The sequence below is a fragment of the Triturus cristatus genome, chromosome 9 (genome assembly GCF_964204655.1).
Source record: "Triturus cristatus chromosome 9, aTriCri1.1, whole genome shotgun sequence".
In the NCBI taxonomy this organism is placed as follows: Eukaryota; Metazoa; Chordata; class Amphibia; order Caudata; family Salamandridae; genus Triturus; species Triturus cristatus.
In genome coordinates, this window is record NC_140592.1 from 23371473 (window position 1) to 23395663 (window position 24191).

General features: G+C 47.6%; 1 protein-coding gene across 2 annotated transcripts in view; it reads left to right on the forward strand.

The window, feature by feature from the left end:
* The window catches only part of BRPF1 (bromodomain and PHD finger containing 1), a 282053-nt gene that overhangs the window by 153969 nt on the left and 103893 nt on the right, over positions 1–24191 (forward strand). For both annotated transcript variants that reach the window (XM_085624272.1, XM_085624271.1), the window contains exon 8: positions 18773–19085. In XM_085624272.1, the coding sequence (XP_085480398.1) occupies positions 18773–19085 (313 nt within the window). The remainder of the gene's footprint in view (positions 1–18772; positions 19086–24191) is intronic.

Below are 24191 nucleotides of genomic sequence, written 5' to 3' on the forward strand. Positions count from 1 at the left end.
AGACTTTGAAGTCCGAGGTTCTTGAAGAAAAGTTGTTGTTGGATCACAGTATAGTCACAAAGACCACTGCTGTTTTTTTGGCAGAAGGTTCAATCCTCTCTTTGGTCCGATCAGCAGTGCCAAAGAAACTCTTACCAACGAGGGGCAGATCAAAGACTGTCAGTATAGTCTCAACCTGCCCCTTTCTCTGTGGCCTCCTAACAGTCTCTATTGACTCTACCCACTCCTCACCTGGGAGAGGTATTTATTCAAGATATTTGCTGGTTTAGAAAAAAAGACTCAATGAGCGGATTCAGACCATCTTTGATCTGTGTATGGCTAATAAGTAGATCAAAACAGAAGCATTCTGTGTGTTGGCACGCCTTCAAACCTTCCCACATCTCAGGCAAGGGGTGTGAATGCACGTTGTGGATCTAAAAGATGCCTATTCCACATACCAATGTCGAATAGACACAGAAAATACCTGGCATTCATTGTAGGAACATCACATTATTAATATGCTCTATCCATCAGTCTGAAACCTGTACTCTCAGAGATTCTCCAAACACATGACAGTCGTGGCAGCCCACCTTCGATGTCAAAGAATATTCACCCTCCTGATCTGAACCAGTAGCACTGGACAGATTATCTATTGCACAGTCGAGGTCCCCAAATAAAGAACCAGAAATCAGTCCCAGTCCCTTTACAAGCCCTAACTTGCATGGGGTAACATTAGGCGCAGGGTTTCCTTCTGAGGAGAGAGTGTGTCCTTGATCTGGGAGAAGTGTCAGCTGCTTTGAGGCTCCCTAGCCATCAGCCAGTCCGATCTAATCTTTGCTGAGTGCCATGTCTGCTAGGTGAGTGGTCTCAAAAGGGATGAACTGGGACGACCGTCTTGATCTTGAAATCAGCAAAACAGTTTCTCTCCTGGTGATGCGTAGAAACCAATCTTCTGCCAGATGTAGCTATTCAAAAGCAAACTTCAATTTAAATGATTGTGATTGATGGGTCACTGTCAAGGTGGGGAGCCTACCTAGGACCTCTGTGTGCCATGTCTTTGTCCAGGGAAGGAGAATCATCATCACATCAATTTAAATGATTGCGGTTCATGGGTCATACGGTAGGGAGCCTCCTAGGACCTTTGTATGTGCCATGTCTTTGTCCAGGGAAGGAGAATCATCATCACATCAATTTAAATGATTGTGATTGATGGTTCACTGTCAAGGTGGGGAGCCTGCCTAGGACCTCTGTGTGTGCCATGTCTTTGTTCACGGAAGGAGAATCATCATCACATCAATTTAAATGATTGATGGCGCACACTCAAGGTGGGGAGCCTGCCTAGGACCTCTGTGTGTGCCATGTCTTTGTTCACGGAAGGAGAATCATCATCACATCAATTTAAATGATTGCGGTTCATTAATCACACGGTGGGGAGCCTGCCTAGGACCTCTGTGTGTGCGCCATGTCTTTGAGCAAGGAAGGAGAATCATCATCACATCAATTTCTTGGAATGCAGAGTAATCCATGTGGCTCTCAATGCCTTCCAACTATTTCTGATGTTGAACAACATTATCATTCAAACAGACAACACAAAAACAGTCCATACTTCAAACAAACAAGGAGGCGCAAGATAGAACTAGAGATGCACAAGAGCTGGATGTGGGGCCTGTCAGTAAATTTGGTTCACTTGCCCGCAATTCTAACCTGACGAGGAGATTTCATAAGCAGGTATTACAAAGAAAGCCACAAATGGATTCTAGACAATGGTGGTGTTAAAAAAATCTTTGAAGAGTTGGGTTATCCACAAATTGTTTTTGCATCTCAGAATAAATAATGCTAAGACTTTGCTTCCAGGTTCATGTTCTCTCGGCCACGCCCTTTTGATGAAGTGGTCAAAGATATTACTCTCCTCCTGTCCTCTGATTCTATTAATACCAACAGTAATCTTGAAACTCCAGAATTGTCAGGCGACAAAAATTCTCATCTCTCCCTAGTGGCTCAGAGAATGGTTATACACTGAGCTGCAGCAAATGTCAGTTTTGCAGCGTGAATCTTTCTCGATTCACTATGCTGTGCATTATTCCGCGGTCTGGTGGTTGGGTCTCTTTTGTTTTTGTTTTTTTTGTAGCCCAGGTGGGTGTCGACGTCCCACCATTTGGTGTACTTCTCGTGACGTCGGCACGCTTCCGGCGGAAGCTCCCACCTTGGGGCGCCATCTTCGGATTCTTTTTTCCGCCATTGGATCTTCGACGTCCAACGGAGAATGCGCACTCAGGGACACTGAGCACAGGAATGGACAAGACACCCTTTAAATTCTGCCGTAACTGCCACCATAAATACGCGCAGAAGGACCAGCACCCGGTCTGCAATCTTTGCCTGCCAGTCGACCACGAGAGCAAAGACTGCAACGCCTGTTCCGCCTTCACACCGAAGACACTCCGGGTGAGAGAGAGACAGAGGAGTGCCAATTACAACATGCAGGGCAAGGGACAGGCCCCGTCGCTGTACGAACTGGGCCTCTCCACCAACGATTAAGACCACATCGCCGAGGGACCTGATGACTTCACGGTCGCAGAGACCGATAAGAAAACGTCTGACAAGGTAGGAGAGACGTCGAACACTAAACCCTCGACAGGACCCCCGAAAACCAGAGCCCGACTCTCGAAAAACAGAGAAAGTCCTCGAAAGGAGCACCGGTGCCGAAAATTTCGATGACCGCAAGTGCATCCAAGGACGAAAGGCCTGGCGGATCCTTCGAAAAGGACTCCCAGGTGGTGAAAACCGGCAAAAAGCCAAGGTCGCCGAAGCAATGCCAAGAACTGGGGCGCTCGATTTCGAAAGATAAGGTCGCGTCGACGAAGAGACCCGCGCTCAACGCCGAACAGGCCTCTGAACTGGAAAAGAAGAGGAGGCTCGAGGCAGAAATGGAGAGCATCCTACAAAGGAAAAAGGAGTTCGATGACAAAATGAAAAAATTCACAATTCCCACAAAACCTCCGTCGGTCATCGTAGACGTCGAGGAACAGGAAGAGTTTGACGCCGAAGAACTGTGGAAAACTCCCGGAGATGAAGAAGAGGACCTATACTAAGAGGGAGAGGAAGATGATGAACAACAATCAAACTACGGCTAGGCGCCGTCGACGACACAGGACCTGGAGTGGCAGGACCTCGACGCTGAAAATCCAGAAGAGCCCGTGGAGACTTACCCTTCGAGGCTTTCGCCGCCAGATGACATTGGGGCCTACAATATGGTCATCAAAAGCGCAGCAGCAGCTTTTGGGGTCAAGCTTGAGGAAGAAAAGCCAAAAGCAGACTTTTTACTGGAAACACTGCTCCCCATCCAAACAAGGAGCCAGTTCCTCCCCATGCTCCAAAGTGTCATGAACCAGGGGAAGGAGGCGTTCAAGGACCCTGCAACATGCAGGTCCATCACACCTAGGACGGAGAAGAAGTATAAACACTCCTCCCAGGACCCTCCATACATCAAGGGATCCGTCACAGCGGATTCCATCATTGCATTGACTGCCAGGAAAAGGGCTAATGTCCCGGCAACCTCTGGGCCACCACCAGACTAGGAAAGCAGGAGGATGGACCTGACTGGGAGGAAAATTGAGAGAAACGCGGCGATGCACTGGCGCATGGCGAACTCCAATGCCCTGCTGAACAGACACCAATACCAACATTGGGACGAAATGGGGGAGCTAATCAAGCACCTCCCCGAACAATACCAGCAAAGAGCCTCGCACCTGGTGGAGGAAGGGAAGAATATATCGAATTCGTGCCTTAAAACGGCCTTGGATGGAGCCGAAACATCAAGCAGGTTGATGGCAATAGGGATAACAGAAAGATGGCAGGCCTGGCTCAGGATCTCAGGCTTCAAGAAGGAAGTCCAGAACAACATCCTGAACACCCCTTTCAACGGGGAAACGCTGTTAGGAGCACCGGTGGATGAAAAACTCACCCAGCTCAAAAAGGAGAACGAAACCGCAAGGTCAATGGGGGCCCTGCAATTCAGAGGGATGAGAAGAGGTACCCCGACATGGAGACCATACGGAAGGGGAGGAAACCAGCCGGGAACGTCACACCAGACATTCCAGCAGGGACACCAGGGCGACAATCACGGACAGCAGGGGCATCCGAAACAAAACTGGCAGTACCAGCCTCGGGGCCAGTCCTTTCACAGTAGGGGGAACGGACGAGGGCAAAGACGAAGAGGGGGAGAACAACCCGCCTCAGTGACTCCGCCCGGCGAAGCGTGCTCACCCACAAGATCCCTCCGAGGGGAGAGCATAAAAAATCCAACAAGAGAGGGTTACACAGACCAATCGCCAACGATCCTGCAACACCAGTAGGCGGCAGGCTGAGACGTTTCCTTCAGGAATGGAAAAACATAACAACAGACAAATGGATACTCAACATCATACAGTTTGGATACTGCATAGAGTTGGAAAGGAAACCACCAAACAGGAAACCAAAGAGAAGGAAACACTCAGGACAGGAGCTAGTGCAACTCGTAGAGGAAGCACAAGAGCTACTCCAAAAGGAGGCCATAGAACCAGTACCATTCAAAGAAAGGAACAAGGGAGTGTACTCAAACTACTTCCTGGTACCAAAGGTGGACGAAACACTAAGACCCATCCTGGATCTACGGTTCCTAAACAAGTACATAAGGACACAGAAGTTCAAAATGACGTCCCTACAAGAGGTACTCTCCCGCAGATGAGAGACGGAGTCTTCATGTCCACCGTGGATCTCAAAGACGCTTACCTGCACATCCCAATGAACAGGCAGCACAAACGTCTATTACGATTCTGTAGTAGGGGATCTCTGTGTATAGTCATAATCTAGTGAATAGTCCTGCCCATGTGCGTGGACCCCGGAGCAATAAAAAATAATCTCTAAAAGGTGACAAATCATGCAGACCTGCATACACCATTAAGAGAGAATTTAATTTAAAGACAGATAATGCAGCCTATACCCACAGGCTACACTGTCCAGTACTTCAACTAGAATTCCACCAATATCCACAAACAGCACTGCCTGTCTAGTTTTTCTCCACATAGGAAAAAACCCTGCCTCTACCAGCAAAAGCCTCTGGAATGATAGAGAGGAAGGAGTGGACAGACAAGCCCCATAGGCTGCCATTATGTGGCTTGGAACAGGATACTGTGCCTTTAAGAAAACTTTCCAGTTTTCCAGAACTTTCCCCAGTATCCCAGAATGCCCAGCAGGTCCCATTTACTTTCAGTTCTTTTTTCCGGCTCCTGCTAGCAGGACCCTGGAGCATTGAGCTCTCCCTTTTGCAAGGGTTTCATTGAGATTTTGGCAATTTTTGTCATTTTTTCTTGTGTTTAGTAGCTGGTACTGTCAACATGCCTGGCTTGTTCGACAAGTGCCCGGAATGTGGTCGAAAGAAGGCTAAAACTGACCCACACGAGGTGTGCATAGCTTGCCTTCCCCAGTCCCACGTGCCTGAAAGCTGTACCATCTGCCACTCGTTTTCTGCCAGGACCCTGAGGGACAGGATGAAGAGCAGGCTTCAAGCTCTGGAGAAGCGAAGACTGAAGGCACCAGGTGGGTCTGGAGGGGCTGATTTGGCCCATACTGAGGCCTCTGGGGGGCTCCCCAGGGGCAGGAAGACCAGTAAGCGCTCCCACTCCCCGTCGACGTCGAGGGCGTCGACGGCGACGTCGAGGAGGATGACCACCGTCTGTTCGCCGTCTCCCCAGGGCTCTGGGGAGAAGCGGCGTCGACGATCGCCGTCGAGGGACCTGAATAGGCCGCCGTCGACTACATCGGCGTCGTCGGCTTCGTCCAGCCCACGACGTCCAGCCCACGACGTCCGTGATATTTGAGACGCTTCATAAAAGACACTTGTCTCGCCCCCTCCTGCCTCTCGTGCCTGGACTGGTGGAACCAGCCTTGGAACTGTTCCTCACTCCCGCAACGGCGAAGGCCGCTCCGTCCAGGCTCATGAAGAAGTATAGGGCCCCGGAGTCGGATCCGTCCTTTTTGAGAGTGGACCCGAAGCCGGATTCGGTGATCGTGACGGCGGCGAGAAAACAACATGCGACCGCCCCGGCCTCCACGGTTCCACCGGACAAGGAAAGCCGCTGGCTGGACTCTGCGGGCAGGAAGGTGTGTGGTACCGCCGCCACCACGATGAAGGCGGCGAGTGCAGGGGCGTTGTTGGGCCGTTACGACCGGGCCCTGTGGGAATCCCTGCAGCAATATGCGGACCTCCTGCCACAAGACAAGAAGGAGGACTTCTTGGAGACGGTGCGCGAAGGCATGCTGGTTTCTAACCAAACGATCAGCGCAGCGGCGGATGTATCGCTATTGGCTGCCCACGCCTACTGTCATGGCGTCCACCAGCGGCGCCATTCCTGGTTGCGCCTGACGTCCCTCAAGCCGGAGGCGCAGCAAAGAGTGGCCAACCTGCCCTTCTCGGGGGAAACCCTGTTCGGGAAGCATGCGGACGATGAGATGGCCCGCATGAAGGCTGAGGCGGAAACCCTGACGGCTGTCGGGTTAGAGAAGGCCGAGAAAAAGAAACGACCGTTCCAGAGGAGGTTTGGGTCGTCGGGCCGAGGGCGTGGGCAGGGCTCGGGACAGCAGCAGCCACAACAGCAGCAGTTCCGCAAGCCCTTCCAGAAGCGCCAGAGGGGTAGAGGAGGCCAGCAGGCTACTACCACAAACAAGGGCCCGGCCGGGTCTCGGCCCTGAGCGGTTACTTCCCCCTCAACCGTTACCCACTCCAGTGGGGGGAAGCATTCAATTCTTTCCGGCAGAGTGGAGAAAAATTACTCAGGACAAGTGGGTGCTGAATATTGTTTGCAATGGATACAGTCTTCGGTTTATCAGCCCGCCTCCAGCGATTCCGCCGGTCAGCCCTCGCTTCCAGCTGAGGGAGCTCCAGGCGGAGGCAGACATCTTGTTGAGAAAAAAGGCGGTAGAAGAAGTACCTTTGTCTCAAAGGGGAAGAGGTCTGTACTCTCGGTTCTTCCTCGTTCGCAAGAAGGACAAGAACGAGTTCAGGCCCATTCTGGATTTGCGACAAGCAAACAAGTGGATTCGCAGAGAGAAGTTTCGCATGCTATCGTTGCACCAGATTTACCCTCAGCTGCAACGGGGAGACTGGCTCTGTGCCATAGATCTACAGGATGCGTACTTCCATGTGCCCATAGCACGGAAGCCCATGTGCCCATAGCACGGAAGCACAGGAAGTTCCTGCGATTCCAAGTCGGCGCCAATCACTATCAATACACAGTACTGCCATTCGGGCTAAAGTCTGCTCCCAGGACCTTTTCGAAGTGCATGGCGGTGGTGGCGGCACACCTGCGGAGGAACAAGGTGTTTGTCTACCCGTATCTGGACGATTGGCTGATCAAGGCATCATCCTTCGAGGAAGCGCAAGAACACTTCCGATGGACGTGCGAGCTCTTGAACAAGCTGGGGTTACACGTCAACATGTCCAAATCGGTCCCGTCTCCGGTACAGTGCATACAGTACCTGGGGGCCTCCATAGATACGCGGTCAGCAAGCGTGTCTCCTTCGGAGGAGAGACGGTTATCACTCCTTCGGAAGGCTCAGGACCTCGGGACTGCTCCATCGACGACTGTGAGGAAGGTGTCGTCTCTACTGGGATCGATGGCCTCCTGTATCTTCCTCACTCCGCACGCACGTCTACACTGCAGGAGTGCTTGGAGGATCAGTGGGATCAGAGGACAGGCTCTTGGGACGACAAGATCCGACTGTCTCTACATGCTCGTCAGTCTCTGAAGTGGTGGTGTTCGGCGGAAAACCTCCTCAAGGGGGTTCCCTTCCACAAGGACATTCCCACGACGAATGTGGTGACGGATGCTTCTCTCCAGGGCTGGGGTGCGCATTCCGGGGACCTGCAGATTCAAGGGAAGTGGTCTCCTTTGGAATCGACGTACCACATCAATTTCCTGGAACTCAGAGCTGTCTTCCTGGCACTGAAGGCTTTCCTTCCGTCCTTCCAGACCAACTCGCTGCTGATACAGACGGACAATACAACCACGATGTATTACCTCAACAAGCAGGGGGGGTCGAGATCGCGCACTCTGTCGCAGGAGGCGCAGGCGATCTGGCGCTGGCTGCTGGCCCGAGGACTGACGATTACGGCCACGCATCTGCCAGGGGTGCAGAATGCTCAGGCGGACGCCTTGAGCAGGCTGATTCAGGAAAACCACGAATGGGTCATAAACGACGAAGTACTAGGAGAAGTCTTCGCAAGGTGGGGGACTCCAGACGTAGATCTGTTCGCCACCGCCGAAAACAGCAAATGCCGAGACTTCGCATCCAGGTACTACCAGCGGGGGACGCTGGGGAATGCGCTATGGATCGATTGGTCGAACAGCTTTCTGTACGCTTTTCCACCCATTCCCCTGATTCCGGCGGTGCTCATCAAGCTGTCCCAGTCCAGGGCGCGGATGATCCTGATCGCCCCGGAGTGGCCCAGGCAGTGGTGGTTCACGGACCTTCTTCACCGGTCTCTCCTTCCTCACATGCGATTGCCGTGCAGGCCGGACCTTCTCACGAAGTTCGGGGGGCGGATGGTGCACCCCAACCTCTCGTCTTTGAGTTTGGCGGCATGGCTCCTGAAATAGTGCAATACGGTCATCTGAATCTACCAGACGATTGTATGGACATTCTGAAGGAGTCTAAGCGACCTTCCACTAGGACATCCTATGCTTACAAGTGGAAGAGGTTCTGTATCTGGTGTAAGTCCAAGAACTTTGATCCGACAACATGTAAGGAAGATGTCATCCTTCCATACCTTTTGCATCTGGCGCAGTCTGGCCTTAATTTCCATTCCATTAAGGTTCATCTGGCTGCTTTGACTGCTTACAGGAAGTGCCCTTCACAGACGTCCTTCTTTCAGATTCCTGTGGTCAAGGATTTTTTGAAAGGCTTGAAGAAGGTGTTTCCTCCTGTCAGACTTCCCTCGCCTTCTTGGGACTTGAATGTGGTGCTGTCCAGACTGATGAGGGAGCCTTTTGAACCTATTCACAAGGCTTCATTGCAGCACCTATCCTGGAAGGCGGCGTTCCTAGTGGCCATTACATCGGCCCGCAGGATGAGTGAACTTCAGGCATTATGTTGTCAAGAACCTTATACTGTGTTTCATGCTGCTAAGGTTGTGATGCGTACTCACCCTAAGTTCCTTCCTAAGGTTATCTCTGACTTTCATGTCAATCAGACCATAACTTTACCTACGTTCTTTCAGAATCCCTCTTCGCCAGCGGAAAGGGCTCTCCATTCCCTGGATGTTCGAAGGGTGTTGAAATTTTATCTGGATAAGACCAAGGATATTCGTAGGTCTGACCAATTGTTTGTTAATTATGGCTCAGTCAGGACTGGTCTTGCGACCTCTAAGCAGTCCATCTCTCGGTGGATTGTGTCCTGCATACAGTTGTGTTATCAAAAGGCTAATAAGACCTTAGGGGGTAAACCTAAGGCTCATTCCACCAGGGGCAAAGCTGCCACGACGGATTTGCTGCGTAATGTTCCGATTGCGGAAATCTGTAAGGCGGCCACTTGGAAGTCGGTCCATACCTTTGCTGCGCATTACTGTCTGGACACGGATTCCAGGGCAGATGCTCAGGTTGGGCAGGCTTCGCTGCGAAATTTGTTCGCACAGTAGTGGTAGTGTCTTGTGTGTTCTCCACCGCTTTTGTTGTGTGGGGATGGGCTTGCCATTCTATTCACTAGATTATGACTATACACAGAGATCCCCTACTACAGAAGGAGTAGTTTCTTTTCTGTAACTCCAGTTCTGTAGTAGGGGTATCTCTGTTATAGTCATAAGCGCCCGCCCTCCTCCCCGGTGGAGAGATACTTATTCATATGTAGAATGCTACAGGTCTGGCGTGCTACGCCTTCAAAAAGAACTGAAAGTAAATGGGACCTGCTGGGCATTCTGGGATACTGGGGAAAGTTCTGGAAAACTGGAAAGTTTTCTTAAAGGCACAGTATCCTGTTCCAAGCCACATAATGGCAGCCTATGGGGCTTGTCTGTCCACTCCTTCCTCTCTATCATTCCAGAGGCTTTTGCTGGTAGAGGCAGGGTTTTTTCCTATGTGGAGAAAAACTAGACAGGCAGTGCTGTTTGTGGATATTGGTGGAATTCTAGTTGAAGTACTGGACAGTGTAGCCTGTGGGTATAGGCTGCATTATCTGTCTTTAAATTAAATTCTCTCTTAAAGGTGTATGCAGGTCTGCATGATTTGTCACCTTTTAGAGATTATTTTTTATTGCCCTGGGGTCCACGCACATGGGCGGGACTATTCACTAGATTATGACTATAACAGAGATACCCCTACTACAGAACTGGAGTTACAGAAAAGAAACTACTCCTTCTCCATCAACAAAGAACACTACCATATCACAACCATGGCTTTCGGACTAAAGTCCGCACCAAGGGTTTTCACAAAATGCCTTGCGGCAGTGGCGGCGTACCTGCGGAGGGAAGGGATTCATGTGTACCCTTATCTCGACGACTGGCTAATAAAGGCAAGTTCACGCGAAAGATGCGAGGAACACGCACAGTGGGTCACAAGGACACTAACGAAGCTGGGATTCTCCATTCACTGGGGGAAATCCTCAATGGAACCGGAACAGATGAAGATCTTCCTGGGGGCTCAGATCAACACCATACAGAGAACTGTGATCTCCAGCGACAAGAGAACACTGACCCTGCTGAAGGAGACGCGCCTCTACCAGAAGGGGCAAGCTCTGACAGTGAGAACAGCGAGCAAGATCATGGGGATGATGGCGTCATGCATTCACCTAGTTCCCAATGTACGCCTACACATGAGACCATTCCAGGAATGGCTACAACAACAATGGTCACAAGCAACCGGAAGTTGGGAGGATCTAGTGGTTGTAATGCATGTGGTGCAAGAAGAGATAGCAGGTGGAACAAGGAGAACATAACAATAGGGAAGCCCTTGACACCACCAAGCCCAAAGGTGACCATCACCACAGACGCATCCCAGATAGGATGGGGAGCACATATGAACAAGCTCAGAGTGAGGGGTCTGTGGTCCCCAGCAGATGCGGTAAGACACATCAACTACCTGGAATTGAAGACCGTTTTCCTAGCCCTGAAGGCCTTCCAGAAAAAACTGTACAACCAAAAGGTTTTGATACAAACAGACAACACGACAACGATGTTCTACATCAACAAGCAGGGAGGAACACAATCGTTCCCTCTATCCAACCTGGCTCAGGACATTTGGAGATGGGCTATCCCACTCAAAATAGACCTGCTGGTCGTACACCTACCTGGGAAGGACAATGTGGAAGCAGACTGGCTCAGCAGGCAGACTTCAGCATCCCACGAGTGGGAGCTCAATGGACAGGAAACGCAAAGGCTATTCAGAAGGTGGGGTACACCGACGATAGACCTGTTTGCAACACACCTAAATGCAAAAGGCCAAATCTTCGCATCCAGGCAACCAGAAAAACAATCCCAGGGGAATGCCCTATAGATAAGCTGGTAAAAAACATTTGCCTATGCTTTTCCCCCAATACCACTGATACACAGGGTACTCAACAAGTGCAGGACCAGCAACATGACACTTATCCTAGTTGCACCACAGTGGGCGAGACAGACCTGGTACTCACAAATATTGGAAATGGCACAGGGGCCACCCCACAAGTTCACCAAAAGGAAAGACATGCTCTCCATGCAGAACGGAGACGTTCTACACCCAGAGCCAGAGAGCCTCGGCTTAGCGGCATGGATCCTGAAGACATAGAGTTCGCACACCTTAAGCTACCACAAAGCACCATGCGAGTGCTCCGGGAGGCAAGGAGACCAACGACACGTAAATGCTATGGGGAAAAATGGAAGAGGTTCACACAATGGTGCAGCAAAAAGAAACTGCAGAGCAAGTTGACAAAGGAATCAACAGTGCTGAGATACCTCACGCACCTACTAAAGACTAAACTATGTTTATCCTCGTTAACGGTACACCTAGCAGCGATTGTAGCTTACAAACGAGGTGAGACGGGCGAAAGTTTCTTTACATCACGAGTAGTAAAGAGATTCCTGGAAGGGGCGAAAAGGATAGCGCCACCAAAGAGGATGCCGCCGCCGGCATGGAACCTCAACATAGTCCTGACGGAACTTATGAAGGCACCTTTTGAGCCCATCCACAAGGCCTCTCTTCAAATGCTGACAATGAAGACAGCCTTTCTGGTGGCAATAACCTCGCTGCGCAGAGTAAGCGAGCTGCAAGCGCTAACACTGCAAGAGCCTTACATCCAAATACACAAGGACAGAGTCGTCATGAGAACGGACCCACACTTCATGCCGAAGGTGGTGTCGGCATTCCATATGAACCAGACAATTCAAATACCAAGCTTCTTTCACAACCCAGCCACAAGCGCAGAAAGGGCACTGCACACTCTAGACGCAAGAAGGGCGGTGATGCACTACATCGAGAGAACAAAGGAGCACAGGAAAACGAAGCAGTTTTTTGTGTCCTTCGTAACCAGCTTCCTGAGTAGACCAGTAGCAAAAAGCACCATCGCGCGATGGATTGCACTGACGATACAATTCTGCCACAAACAGGCAGGGCAAGAACTATCGGAAGGGCCACGGGCCCACTCCACAAGGAAGAAAGGAGCAACAATTGCCTTTCTGGCAAACACACCCATTCAAGACATATGCCTGTCGGCAACATGGGTTTCAGTGCACACGTTCACTAAGCACTACTGTGTGGATATACAAATGAACAAGGAAGCACAAGTAGGACAGAAGGTGCTTCAACATATATTCAACGACCAACGCTCATCTTCCACCCAGCCGCCACAAAGATGACAAACCGCTACAAAGTCTATGCACAGCATAGTGAATCCAGAAAGATTCACGCTGCAAAACGAATCGTTTCTTACCTGTCGGTGTAGTTTTGCAGCTTGAAGATCTTTCTGGATTCACTAGCGAACCCACCCACCTCCGCCAGAAAGATGAGGTTGGAGAAGAAGGTGGAAAGACAAAGAAGAGAGAACAAGAAGAGACTTAAGAGAAATGTGTAAAAGGATGGGATTAAGAAAAAATTATAAGAAAATTGCCTAGGATTCAAGAAAAAAAACAAAAGAAAGAAAAAAGAATCCGAAGATGGCGCCCCAAGGTGGGAGCTTCCGCTGGAAGCGTGCCGATGTCACGAGAAGTACACCAAATGGTGGGACGTCGACGCCCACCTGGGCTACAAAAAAAAAAAAAAAAGAGACTACGGTTCCGGACCCAACCACCAGACCGCAGAATAATGCACAGCATAGTGAATCCAGAAAGATCTTCAAGCTGCAAAGCTACACCGACAGGTAAGAAACTATTTGTTAAACGGCACAAGAATTGCTATGAAAGCAGAATCTCACCAGATTACAGGGCCAGATATTCCACCTGATCCAAACTTCCTTGAATTTGGAAGCACGGCTCCTTAATTCAGTATCATCATTTAAATTTTCCACAATTTTATGAACTTTTTCGAAAGCGGCTAGACGTCTGCAAACAAGAGCTTCCAACTTTGCTTATGATGTCAATAACGAGGTTATCTGCTGCCAAGATGAGAATAGTTGGAACTTGTTACAAATGGTGAAAGTAACATTTCTGCTGTCTCACGTTAAAGTCAAGCTTTGCGACTTTTAACAGCTTATAGTAAACGTCCCCAATTGAGCATCCTTTTTTTACGCTGCTCATTACAAAAGATGTTTCAGAAAGCTAAAAGAAAGTCTGTCTCCTCAAAGGAATGCCGCCACTCCTTGGGAGCACAGTCAATCTGTCAATATCAGTGGGTCTACCTTTGGAGCCCAATCATAAGACCTCAATGCAGCATCTGTCTGGGAATGCCTCTTTTAGGTACTTATTACTTCGGCTTGTATTATTGAAGTCTGAGCCTCTTCAGCATTTGAAACGTGTACAGTTTTTCTTGCAACTAGAGTAATAATGGGAACCCGTCCACCTTTGCTTCCAAACTTGGCACCAGAATTTCATACCAACACAGATCATTGTTCTCTTTAGCAATCCATCTGCATCAGCAGAGTATTCCTTGCACTCTCGCGAGATCAGGCGGGTCTTGCACTTCTACATGGACAAGACAAAGACTTTACTCAAATCAAACCAGCTCTTTATAAACTGGTCACGTTCTCAGAGGAAAAGCTGCTTTCATACAAGCTGTTTCTTGTTGCATTGTGCCTGTATAGCTCTTTGGCTAATCAACATCTATCAGGTGAACCCAAGACTCATCCCACTGAACGTGGCAGTCAAGGCCTTCCTGAGAGTCCTTCCCTCATCAAGCTCCTCTGAAGGTTTTTTTTTTTTTTTGTTGGGTTTGGATTTTGGAGTTACTCGGTACCCTCTTGTTGTTCTATTGTTTTTTTCATTTCATTCCATCCAAGAGCTGCAATTGAAATTAATTTTTGGTTGTTGCTTGCTGCTCCTTTCTAATGTTTATGACTATCAGTGAAGATACTGTGATGCACCAGAAATGATTACTTACTTGTAGTCCTCATTTTGCACCGTAGGCAACTTCATTGAAATCATAAAGTGCCCTCACACTGGTCAGACTCCATATCCTTGTCATGTGGGTAAAAGCAATATAAACTTTATTAATCTCCCCCATCAGACCCTCACTCCTTTAAAACACTGCCAAGCACACGAGTGTTCTGCCGCCTGAGGCCACTCTTATCCCCAATAACCTGTGATTGGATATGGAACTCTTGCAGCTCATTGCACCCTGGACCACATAACTCTTGGGTATGTATCGCAGTATCTAATCTATGTGTATATCACTAATCCATATTGAACTAAATAGTTCTATATTTTAGCTTTTAAAAATGAAGAAAATGTAATTGTAACTTTGTTTGTGGCATGTGTGTCTGTAAACACACATGATTTTCACACGTCCGACATCTAGAGTTGGGCTTGGACGTGTACAATTTGTTTTTCTTCGAAGTATTTCTTTTCGAATCAGGGTATATAGTGACTTCACCATCTAGTAGTAATCCACATGGGCATCAAATTCATTGTTAGATTTTTTTTTTCTCCGCCGTCTGGTTCAGATGTGTTTGTGAGCTCTGGTTCGACCCCGCGTGGTGTTTTTGTCGCACCTCTTCTACTCGCCAGATGGAGCTCTTGTGCCGTCTTTGAGTTCTCCAGTGCACCACTGTCTTCCGGCCATGATCGACACCGCCATTTCAAGCTGAACCCGACACCTGTTTCACTCTCTGCGCCAAAGTGTTCCTAGACTGCCGCTTCGGCGCTGGATTTGAAGACGCAGGCTCGCCTGGTTTTGGACTTGCAACTGGTGTACCTGAAGCATTCAAAGCCAAGGCACACCGCCCCAAAACATTCTGAGCAGAAGGGTATCGACCAAAAGAATTCCGTGCCGAGGCATTCGGAGTGGAGCTCGGCGCCGTCTGGGCGTAGACCTCCTTTGGCTCCCTCTAGACCGCCTTCTGCTGTGCATCCTCCGCTGCCTCTGAGGACTTAGTCCAATCGATTCTCCAGCGCGAGGAACATCTCAGCGCCAAGCAGCAGAGAATCCACATCCAGGCATGCCCTGGTCATATCCTGGCAAAACCTTCACAGCTGCCTTAGGACTCTGTTCCTCATAAGATTAAATTGGCTTTTGAGGTGGCCTTTAACCCTCCTGTGCCTCCCACTCCCAAAAGACCTGAAAGGCACGATAGGGCTACCTCTCCACTGACTCCTGTTTGACCTTCTTCACCCTCTCCTTTACTGAATGTGGTTTCTCCACAACACTCACTACAGGGCTCCTCACACTCTGGGTGGGGTGTGACAGACCAAGGCTATCCTATCCGGGGCCCAGAACCCTGGGATGATTATGATGCAGAACTCCCAGTGGACACAAACCCAGACCTGCACCCGCAAGGCCTTCACCCACAGATGGCGTCACCTCTTATCTTGAGGTCCTTCATAGAGCACATACCTTCCACAACGTGTAGATTTATGTGCAACACGAGGAAGAGGATTTCCTCATGGAGACCCTTTCCTCCACCCAACGCTTCCTGCAGTATCTTCCCATGCTCAAAGGGGTTCTCAGACTGTCCACTGACATATTCAAGGAGCCAGATAAAGCGAGGGTTGTTACACCTACGGTTGATCAGAAATTCAAGACCTCCCCAAATGACCCTACATACATACGAGGTCAGTTACCACCTAATGCTGTAGTTGTGCGTACAGCTAGCAAACAGGCTAATACATGGGGCACAGGTGATGCTTTCCCCTCCAGACCGAGAGAGCAAGAAAATTGATGCCGGGTTCAAAAGTGTTGCATCACAGGATGCTATGCATTTGCCCATCGCAGCTCCATCTGCACACTTTCCCAGTACGTCCGAGCTCATTGGGGTCAGATGGCGGACCTCTTCCAACATCTCCAAGAACAGAACCATAAGAAGGGACAGGAACTGGTGACGGAGGAAAAAATAATCTCCAATAATGTTTGCTAAATTCGGCTGACACAGCCACTCACGGCATTAACACCAGCATTCTATTGCGTCGCCATGCCTGGCTACATGTCTGGTTTTAAACCGGAGGTCCATCAGCACATTTTAAATGTACCCTCTAATGGCCAGCATCTCTTTGGCCCTTAGGTCGAGATGCTAGAAAAAACTAAGAAATACACTGACAAGCCAGAAGCATCGGGTGCCCTACAGACGCGCTTCTTGTGGCTCCTTTTGACGCTCCCAATACTGTGAAGCAGCAAAAACTTCCTTCACGGAAACCTCCACCACCATCACAAGGCAAATGCAGCAATTTCTTTCCCGGGGCTACTACAGGGGTGGTTACAGGGTCAATAATGGTGAGGGTAGAGGGAAGGGAGCCGCTCCAAAACAGTGACTCTCCATACCCCGATCACATAACACCTGTCTGGGTAAGGTTGCAAGGGTTTTGCCATGTTATGCAGAAATCCCCTCCTACTGTTGGATACTCTACATTTTCCTGGAGGGGTGCGGTCTGGAACTCACTCAAATGCCACCAGACATTCCCCGCCAACACAAAATGTCCACAAACATTTTCGTCGTCTTCAGCAGGAAAAACAGGCCCTTTTTGCCAAAGAGACCATAGATCTGGTTCTGCAACAACACCTCAAAAACGGGGTCTATTCCTTGTACTTTCTTACCCCCAAAAAAGGATAGCTCCCTCAGACCCAGCCCTCAGCTACTCAACCTGGCAATTTGGCTCCTGGGGGGGTCATAGAGTTAGGTTATCTTAACCTCCTGGAGAAATGTATGTCCATTCTCAAAGAATCGTGCAGGCCCACCACCAGGGCCTGCTACGCAGGTAAATAGAAACATTTTGTGCACTGCTGTCTTCCTAAATGTAACAATCCTATCACTGCATCGGTATAAGACATTTTCTGTTACCTGCTCCACCTGCAGAAATCAAGCGTTGCCTACACTTCCATTTGATTATATATGGGGCTGTAGCTGCCTACTTGCAGAATAGGCAACATGCTTCATTGTTCTGAATACATGTCATTAAAGCCTTTATGGAAGCACTCCGAGTTATCCCACCTCTGACGCCTCCTGCTCCTGTGTGGAACCTGAATATAGTCCTTATAAGATTCATGGGCCCGCCTTTGAACCCCTTCAATCGTTCCATTGCAATTTCTCTATTAGAAGGTTGCTTTCCTTGTAGCCATCACTTCCTTCAGGTCGGTTAGCAAAATTCACGACCTTACCTTGGAAGAGCTTTTCTTCCAAGTACATCATGATAAGCTGGTCCTCGGAACCAATCCAAGATTCCTCCCTAAAGTAGTCTCTAGTTTTCACAGTAACCAGACAATCGAACTACTAGTTTTTTCTTTCTGCGCTCAGACTGTAGAGAAACACGCTGTTACATATTCTAGATGTCAAGAGAGCATTAATCTACTGCATTGACATAACATAGTCCTTGCGTAAAACACAAAATCTTTTTGTGTCATACTCCATGTCACACAAGGGGTGTGCCATTTTCAGAGCGTTAGTAGCGCATTGCTTGGTCAAATGTATACAGCCTTGTTATGCAAAAGTTAAAAGAATACTGCCTGTCTTATCCAGACCTCATTCTACTTGTAAGAAAGGGGCTTATATGGCCTTTTTAGGTAATATACCATTAGCTGACCTCTGTAAGGCAGCTACTTGGTCCACCTCTCATACATTTACTAAACACTACTGCGTGGATGTATTGGCCAGACAGCAAAACTAGAGTTGGCCAGGCTGTTGTGCGTACACTTTTCCAGTCTTCTGCAACATCCTTTGGCTAAGCCACAGCTTTAGGGCGAACTGTTTGTGTATGCACCACATGCGTATCTGCAGAGACATACCATGAATAGACAATGTTACTTACCCTGTAAGCATCTGTTCGTGGTATATCGTGCTGTAGATTCGCATGCACCCGCCCTCTTCCCCAGTCGCCTTTGATTGTTGCAGATGTTTCTTTTCTTTTGTTTTCTTTAATACTTTGCTTTTCATAGTCATCCTTACTGTGTCTCTATCCTCCATCTCCAATCTCCCTCTCTGTGCGGGGAAAAAAAAAACAGTGGAGCCTGTGCGCATTACCACTAGTGGGTGAAGTCAAAGATCCTGTGACTCAAAAAGACTTACTTCAAAGAAAAACAAGTTGTATACGTCTGAGCCCAACACTAGATGGCGTAAGTACGCACAGCATGTGAATCGACAGCACTACATGCCACAAACAGATGCTCACAGGGTAAGTAACATTCTCCTTTTTACCCTTCAATGTTTCTTGTTTTAGGTGCCCGACTATCTGGAGCACATCAAGAAGCCAATGGATTTCCAGACCATGAAGCAGAATCTGGAGTCTTACCGCTACTTGAGCTTCGACCAGTTTGAGGCCGATTTCAATCTGATCGTTACAAACTGCATGAAATACAATGGCAAGGACACCAGTTTCTATCGGTCTGCCTTGCGCATGCGTGAGCAGGGCAACGCAGTGCTACGACAGGCCCGCAAAGCAGCAGAAAAAATTGGGATAGACTTTGAGACTGGAATGCACACTCCTCCTTCCATCCCGGTTGAAGAGACCACTCAACGTGTTACTACTGATGGTGGGTATTGAAGTCTTCAGTTGAAATTTTCTGCATCTTATTGTGAATGCTGATGACATAAAAGTGATAAGACTGATGAGGTGTGTTGTAGATTTATTTACTGCTGTAAAGCGAGGTATCCTCAGCAGAGACGTCTAAGTGGAATGAGGCAGCGATTTACAAAGAATGGTTTTATTTCTGGGTGCTGTCGTGTTTGTGCATTCTGGGTAGGAAAGCTAGTTATTGAAGACCACAAAAGTCTGAATGGCATTTTCAGACCTAAAGTAGCTTGGACTTTGAGTAACGCGAAGAACTATGCAAATTGTATTAGCTGGTGGGTGACCATTAAAATTGTATCTCACACTAAGTAGCACTCTTTGGAAGTGATGAACTGTGCCTCCCAGCAGTTATTTAAATCTTAATAGGCTAGCTTGCCTAACATCATACAGCTGCCGCACGCTCCCACTTTCAGAATTAAACATGTACCTTAGCTTCAAAAAGGCCGAGTCTTTGCATGTGCGACCACAGAAGCTTGGGAGCCCAACGCTTGCTTATTGTCCACAGCTTCTTTTTTGTGAGAAGGTGAGTCATTTACCACCACAGTTAAATTGGTGGACTCTAGTACAGAAACAATTTAATGGTGTATTTATTTATTTATTTATTTGTTTGTTTGTTTGTTTGTTTGTTTGTTTATTTATTTATTTATTTATTTATTTATTTATTTACGGGAAAGCGGCCAGTCTTTCCAAGGAAAGCTTTGGACTGCCATTTCGTTTTCTGAGAAGCGCAACGAAGGCTGCCCACAGATATGATGCATGCATAATGCCAAGATTCCACAACTCCGTTTAACTGCTTTTTAGTAACTCTGGAGTTTGATTAATTAGTGTCCTCCCAAGATGCTTGTTAATTGTATAAAAAAGGAGTTTTCTATATTTTCCACCATTACCTTTTTTCAACAGTTTCTGCATCTGATCTATGGAGAGACATATGAAGGCTTTGCTTTTTATCTCAAGAAGATTCCACGTTACGGTTCAGTGTCTGGCTTTGCCACAATGAGACGTTGTTTCACGGCTCACGATAAAGTGTTTTCTCAAGTCCTCTGAATATCTTCTTGTAGGAAAGTCCAGAAGGATACTCATTTATTAAGGCGGAATGATTAAAAAAAACATTTATTTTTCTTAAATGACAGACTAGACCTGTCATTTTCTTCATGTATTAGAGCATTGTTTACATGTTATTTCCTTTACCTGTTAGGGCTTGATTATAAGTTTAGGTGTTATTTATCGCACCTGATAAGTAAAAATACCACAGGGTAGGTTATTTATCGTGTGCAAACACCTATTACGAGTTTGTGGGGGATAACATGTGGATTTTGGGTTTCAGCGCATCAAAATCCGCATGATACAGTAAATAGCGTACAAGTTCCCCTGTTAAATTTTGGCCAGTTTAACGTGCCGAAATTTAACAAGGGTTGAGTTATTAAACGCATGCGATAATTATTGAATGTGTTAAATACCTTCAAACTCATAATTCTGACGTGCATAAACAGGGGATTTACGCACGGGTCAGAATTAACCGAGCATAGCATTTAGGGTGAACGGGTCATACTGAGCAAAAGAACGATGGATTCAATCCAGATCTCTTGACTGTGAGTGAGTGGTTAAAAACTTTCAGCACTCCTTTCATCATCTTGTTGTGTTTGCTATGTTCTCCCTAAGTGGCCATGGGTATGCCAAGACGTGGGTCCATTGCTCACTGTGCTACTGGATTCAAGCTAGCCTGGCTGATGAGGGGTGATACCCCAAAACCGGTCCCAGGATGCTTGTTTCTGTTGCAGGGTGGACCTAGCCTGGCAGTACGGACTGGACTGTTCCCATTAGGAGCAGGGTCAAGACTGATTTGCATATGGCTGGGTTTGGACCCGGCCATATGCAAATCAGTCTTGGGGTGGCATAGTGAGCAAAAGAACGATGGATTCCACCCAGATCTCTTGACTGAGGGTGAGTGGTTGAAACGTTTCAGCACTCCGTCCATCATCTTGTGTTTGCTCCGAATTACCAACACACTTATAATCAAGCCCTTAGAGGAGTTCATGTCCAAACACACATTCTTAGTTAAAAAAAAGTACTTGGTGCTTCTTTTTTATCACATTGTTGAGTGCAGACCTCCATTTTCGGAACCTATGCTAGCCTTCTGCCATCAAAGTGTAGCTCTCATGAACTTAGCTCAGGCTTATCTCCATGAGATGAGGGGCAATATGAAAATGAAGATCTACAGTAGTTTTTAGTAAACAGCGAGAGGTTGTGGGCTTACTTTCACAAGTGTTTTTGTTTTTGTTAATTGCTTTATTACCTGCATCACACCGTATCTTCTGGGTACCTGATAACCTCTGCCACAGAAGGCTTTTAAACCCTTTTCCCTTTATTGGCAGGGCTCATTTCTGCAGCTTTGCTTAGGAATATTTTTATGGCTGGTATTTACAGTGTAGCTGTAGGCAGACCTTTCACAAAGCATTACAAATTGAGGTCAGACTTGCAGATTCTTTGCCGTTTTTAAGGGTACTGAGCTAGTTATCTGGTTTCAATTGAAGTTTGTTTTCCCACATCCTACGGCAACCAGGTTTCCAGTGCCAGTGCCCTTTACCAAAACTGTACAATTGTTTTCCCCCAATTGCCAAAACCTTTAGCACCCTCTAAGTCCCTAGTAAATGGTACCACCAAGCACATGCAGGGCTGCTATCGCAGGCTGTTTTTCGTGATGCAGACAAAAATGAAAACACAAAATGACACATATCCTGTGTGCCATGTCCCCTAACACTGCATGTAGTGTTAGTAAGTCACCCCTACAGCAGGCCTGATAGCACTAAGACAGGGTGATGAATATTACATGTGAGGGCACACCTGCATGAGTAGATATGCCCCTGTGCTGGTCAGTCATTGTAGGAAGCTGGCTCAGTTTATGGTATACCACAAAGTAATTTTATTGTTCAGATTCCAGAGATTCCCCCAGAATTGTACAGGGTTCCGTGTAAACCCAAAGTGCTCTATTTGTGGTAGTGTGGGTGAGCAGCCTTACTCCTATCACAAAGGAGTGTAAGACATTTGTTTTGCACACCAGTGATTAATAATGACACACAACTCAGAAAGGAGATCCACACCAATTTTGGTAAAATATGCTTCTTTCAAGTTTTATTTTAAGACCAAGATGTACGCAAAAAGGTAAGTATGTTTTCAGTGAAAATACTTTACACTTTAAAAAGTGGACGCTTAGTGCAATTTTCAGGGTGTGCAATGTTAACCTACTGAGGGAAACAAGAATGCAGTTTTTCAGGTAAGTACATAACTTACAGATCCAGTATTCAGGGTGTCGGGTCAACACCAGGCAAGGTTCAGAACCAAAACTGCACCAGAAGCGGTACAGGAGTGCCGGGTACAGAGGTCCGATTCTGGGCCGGGTGCCCAATGTTAACCAATGGAGACTGGGGGTACTCTAAGATGCGCTGCACTGCTCACAGGTTAGTGAAGCGGTGTCAGGGTTCAATCTCCTGAAGTTAAGTGCAAGGAGGGGCGGGGGCAAGGCAGCACCAAATTTACACCTTCAACGGCACAGGAGCGTCCAGGTGAAGATTGCCAGCACAGCGTTGGGCACCTAATATTAACAAATGGGGGAGATCAGGCTTGAAGAAAGGCTGCAGACTCGGGCCAGGAGGCCGTACAAAGAAAACCCACAGCTGCCCAGCTAAGTAGAGATGCTAGGGGACGTAGCGACACAGTCCAGTTGGTCTAAATCCCCAAGTCCTAGGAGCTTTGAGTGCAGAGGTGTCCTTTGGCGTCGGGAAACAGCTTACCGGACAGGTCACGGTCAGTGGGAGTCTTTGCGTTGAGGCTGCAGGCGTCTAAGTGGAGTCTGGTAGGGGTCAACCCACGATGGACTCTTGCTCAGAATCGCTAAGGAAACTTCACAGGACCGGTGGGCCACTTGGACTCGTGCTGTGGGCGTCGGGTGCAGAGATGGGTCTGGCGGTGGTTTTGTGGTTCGTCAGGGCAGAGTTCCTTATTCTTTAAAGTTGGCTTATTCTTTAAAGGTCCGCTGTCCATGGGAGATAAGGAGTCTTTTTAGAAGGCAGGCAGTCCTCCCCGGGTTCTGGAGGTCACTGGGCTGTGGGAAGAGTCGCTCTTCTTTAGCAGGGTGTGAGAAAGTGGCTCTGTATATACTGTTCCTTAATAGGTACAGGATGTACAGAGTCCACAGACCCCCAGGGTTTGACAGAGGTTAAAGTTAGATATAACCTTACTCTCTAAAGTGGTAGCTTGGTCGAGCAGTAAGGCAGTATCAGAGGACAGTGTAAAGCATTTGTTGTACACACTCAGTCAGCAAATAGTTCCACACACTCAATAACTGAACTCTAGGCCAATGGTTTATATATAAAAAATATATGCTTGTTTTATTTTAGAACCAACACTTGGAATTAAAATATACTTTCTCAACAGGAGATGTTTCATATAAATACTTTTGTATATGCAATAGACTTTAGTAAACAGTTACAAGTAGTTGCAGTAGGCAACTCTATTTCTAAACACAACAATACATTGAGCTCAATGATAAATTCAAGTTATTTGCAACAGATTACTTTTTAGATTACTTTTGTAATTCCAGGACTGGATCAGTTCTCAGAATCAAGAGATGAAAGTCGACTAAAGTACTGTAATGATTTTTAACTAATATTTAGCTATTTTAAAAGTTGACACTTAGAAAATATTTCAGAGAAAACAATCAATGATTCCCTATGGAAGAAAATGCAGGTTACAGGTACGGTACGTTCTCGTTACTTTTGTAATCCAGTACTGGGTGCCTAGACTCAGTACTGGGACCTTTATCCAAAACAGGTAAGCAATTACGTTTTCAGATATTATACGATTTTTGAAGAATATTTAAAGATTGCAGAAATCGACACTTAGAAGAAATTTCACAGAAAAACAGACAATGGTTTCCTATGGAAGAAAATCAAGTTAAGGGTAAGTACAGTTGCAGAGATTTTTCAGAGTCAGTGCTAGGCACCAAAATCCAGCACTGGGAGTTCACCTAGGAACAGGTGAGTAAATCCGTTTTTGTCACTCGGCTGATTTT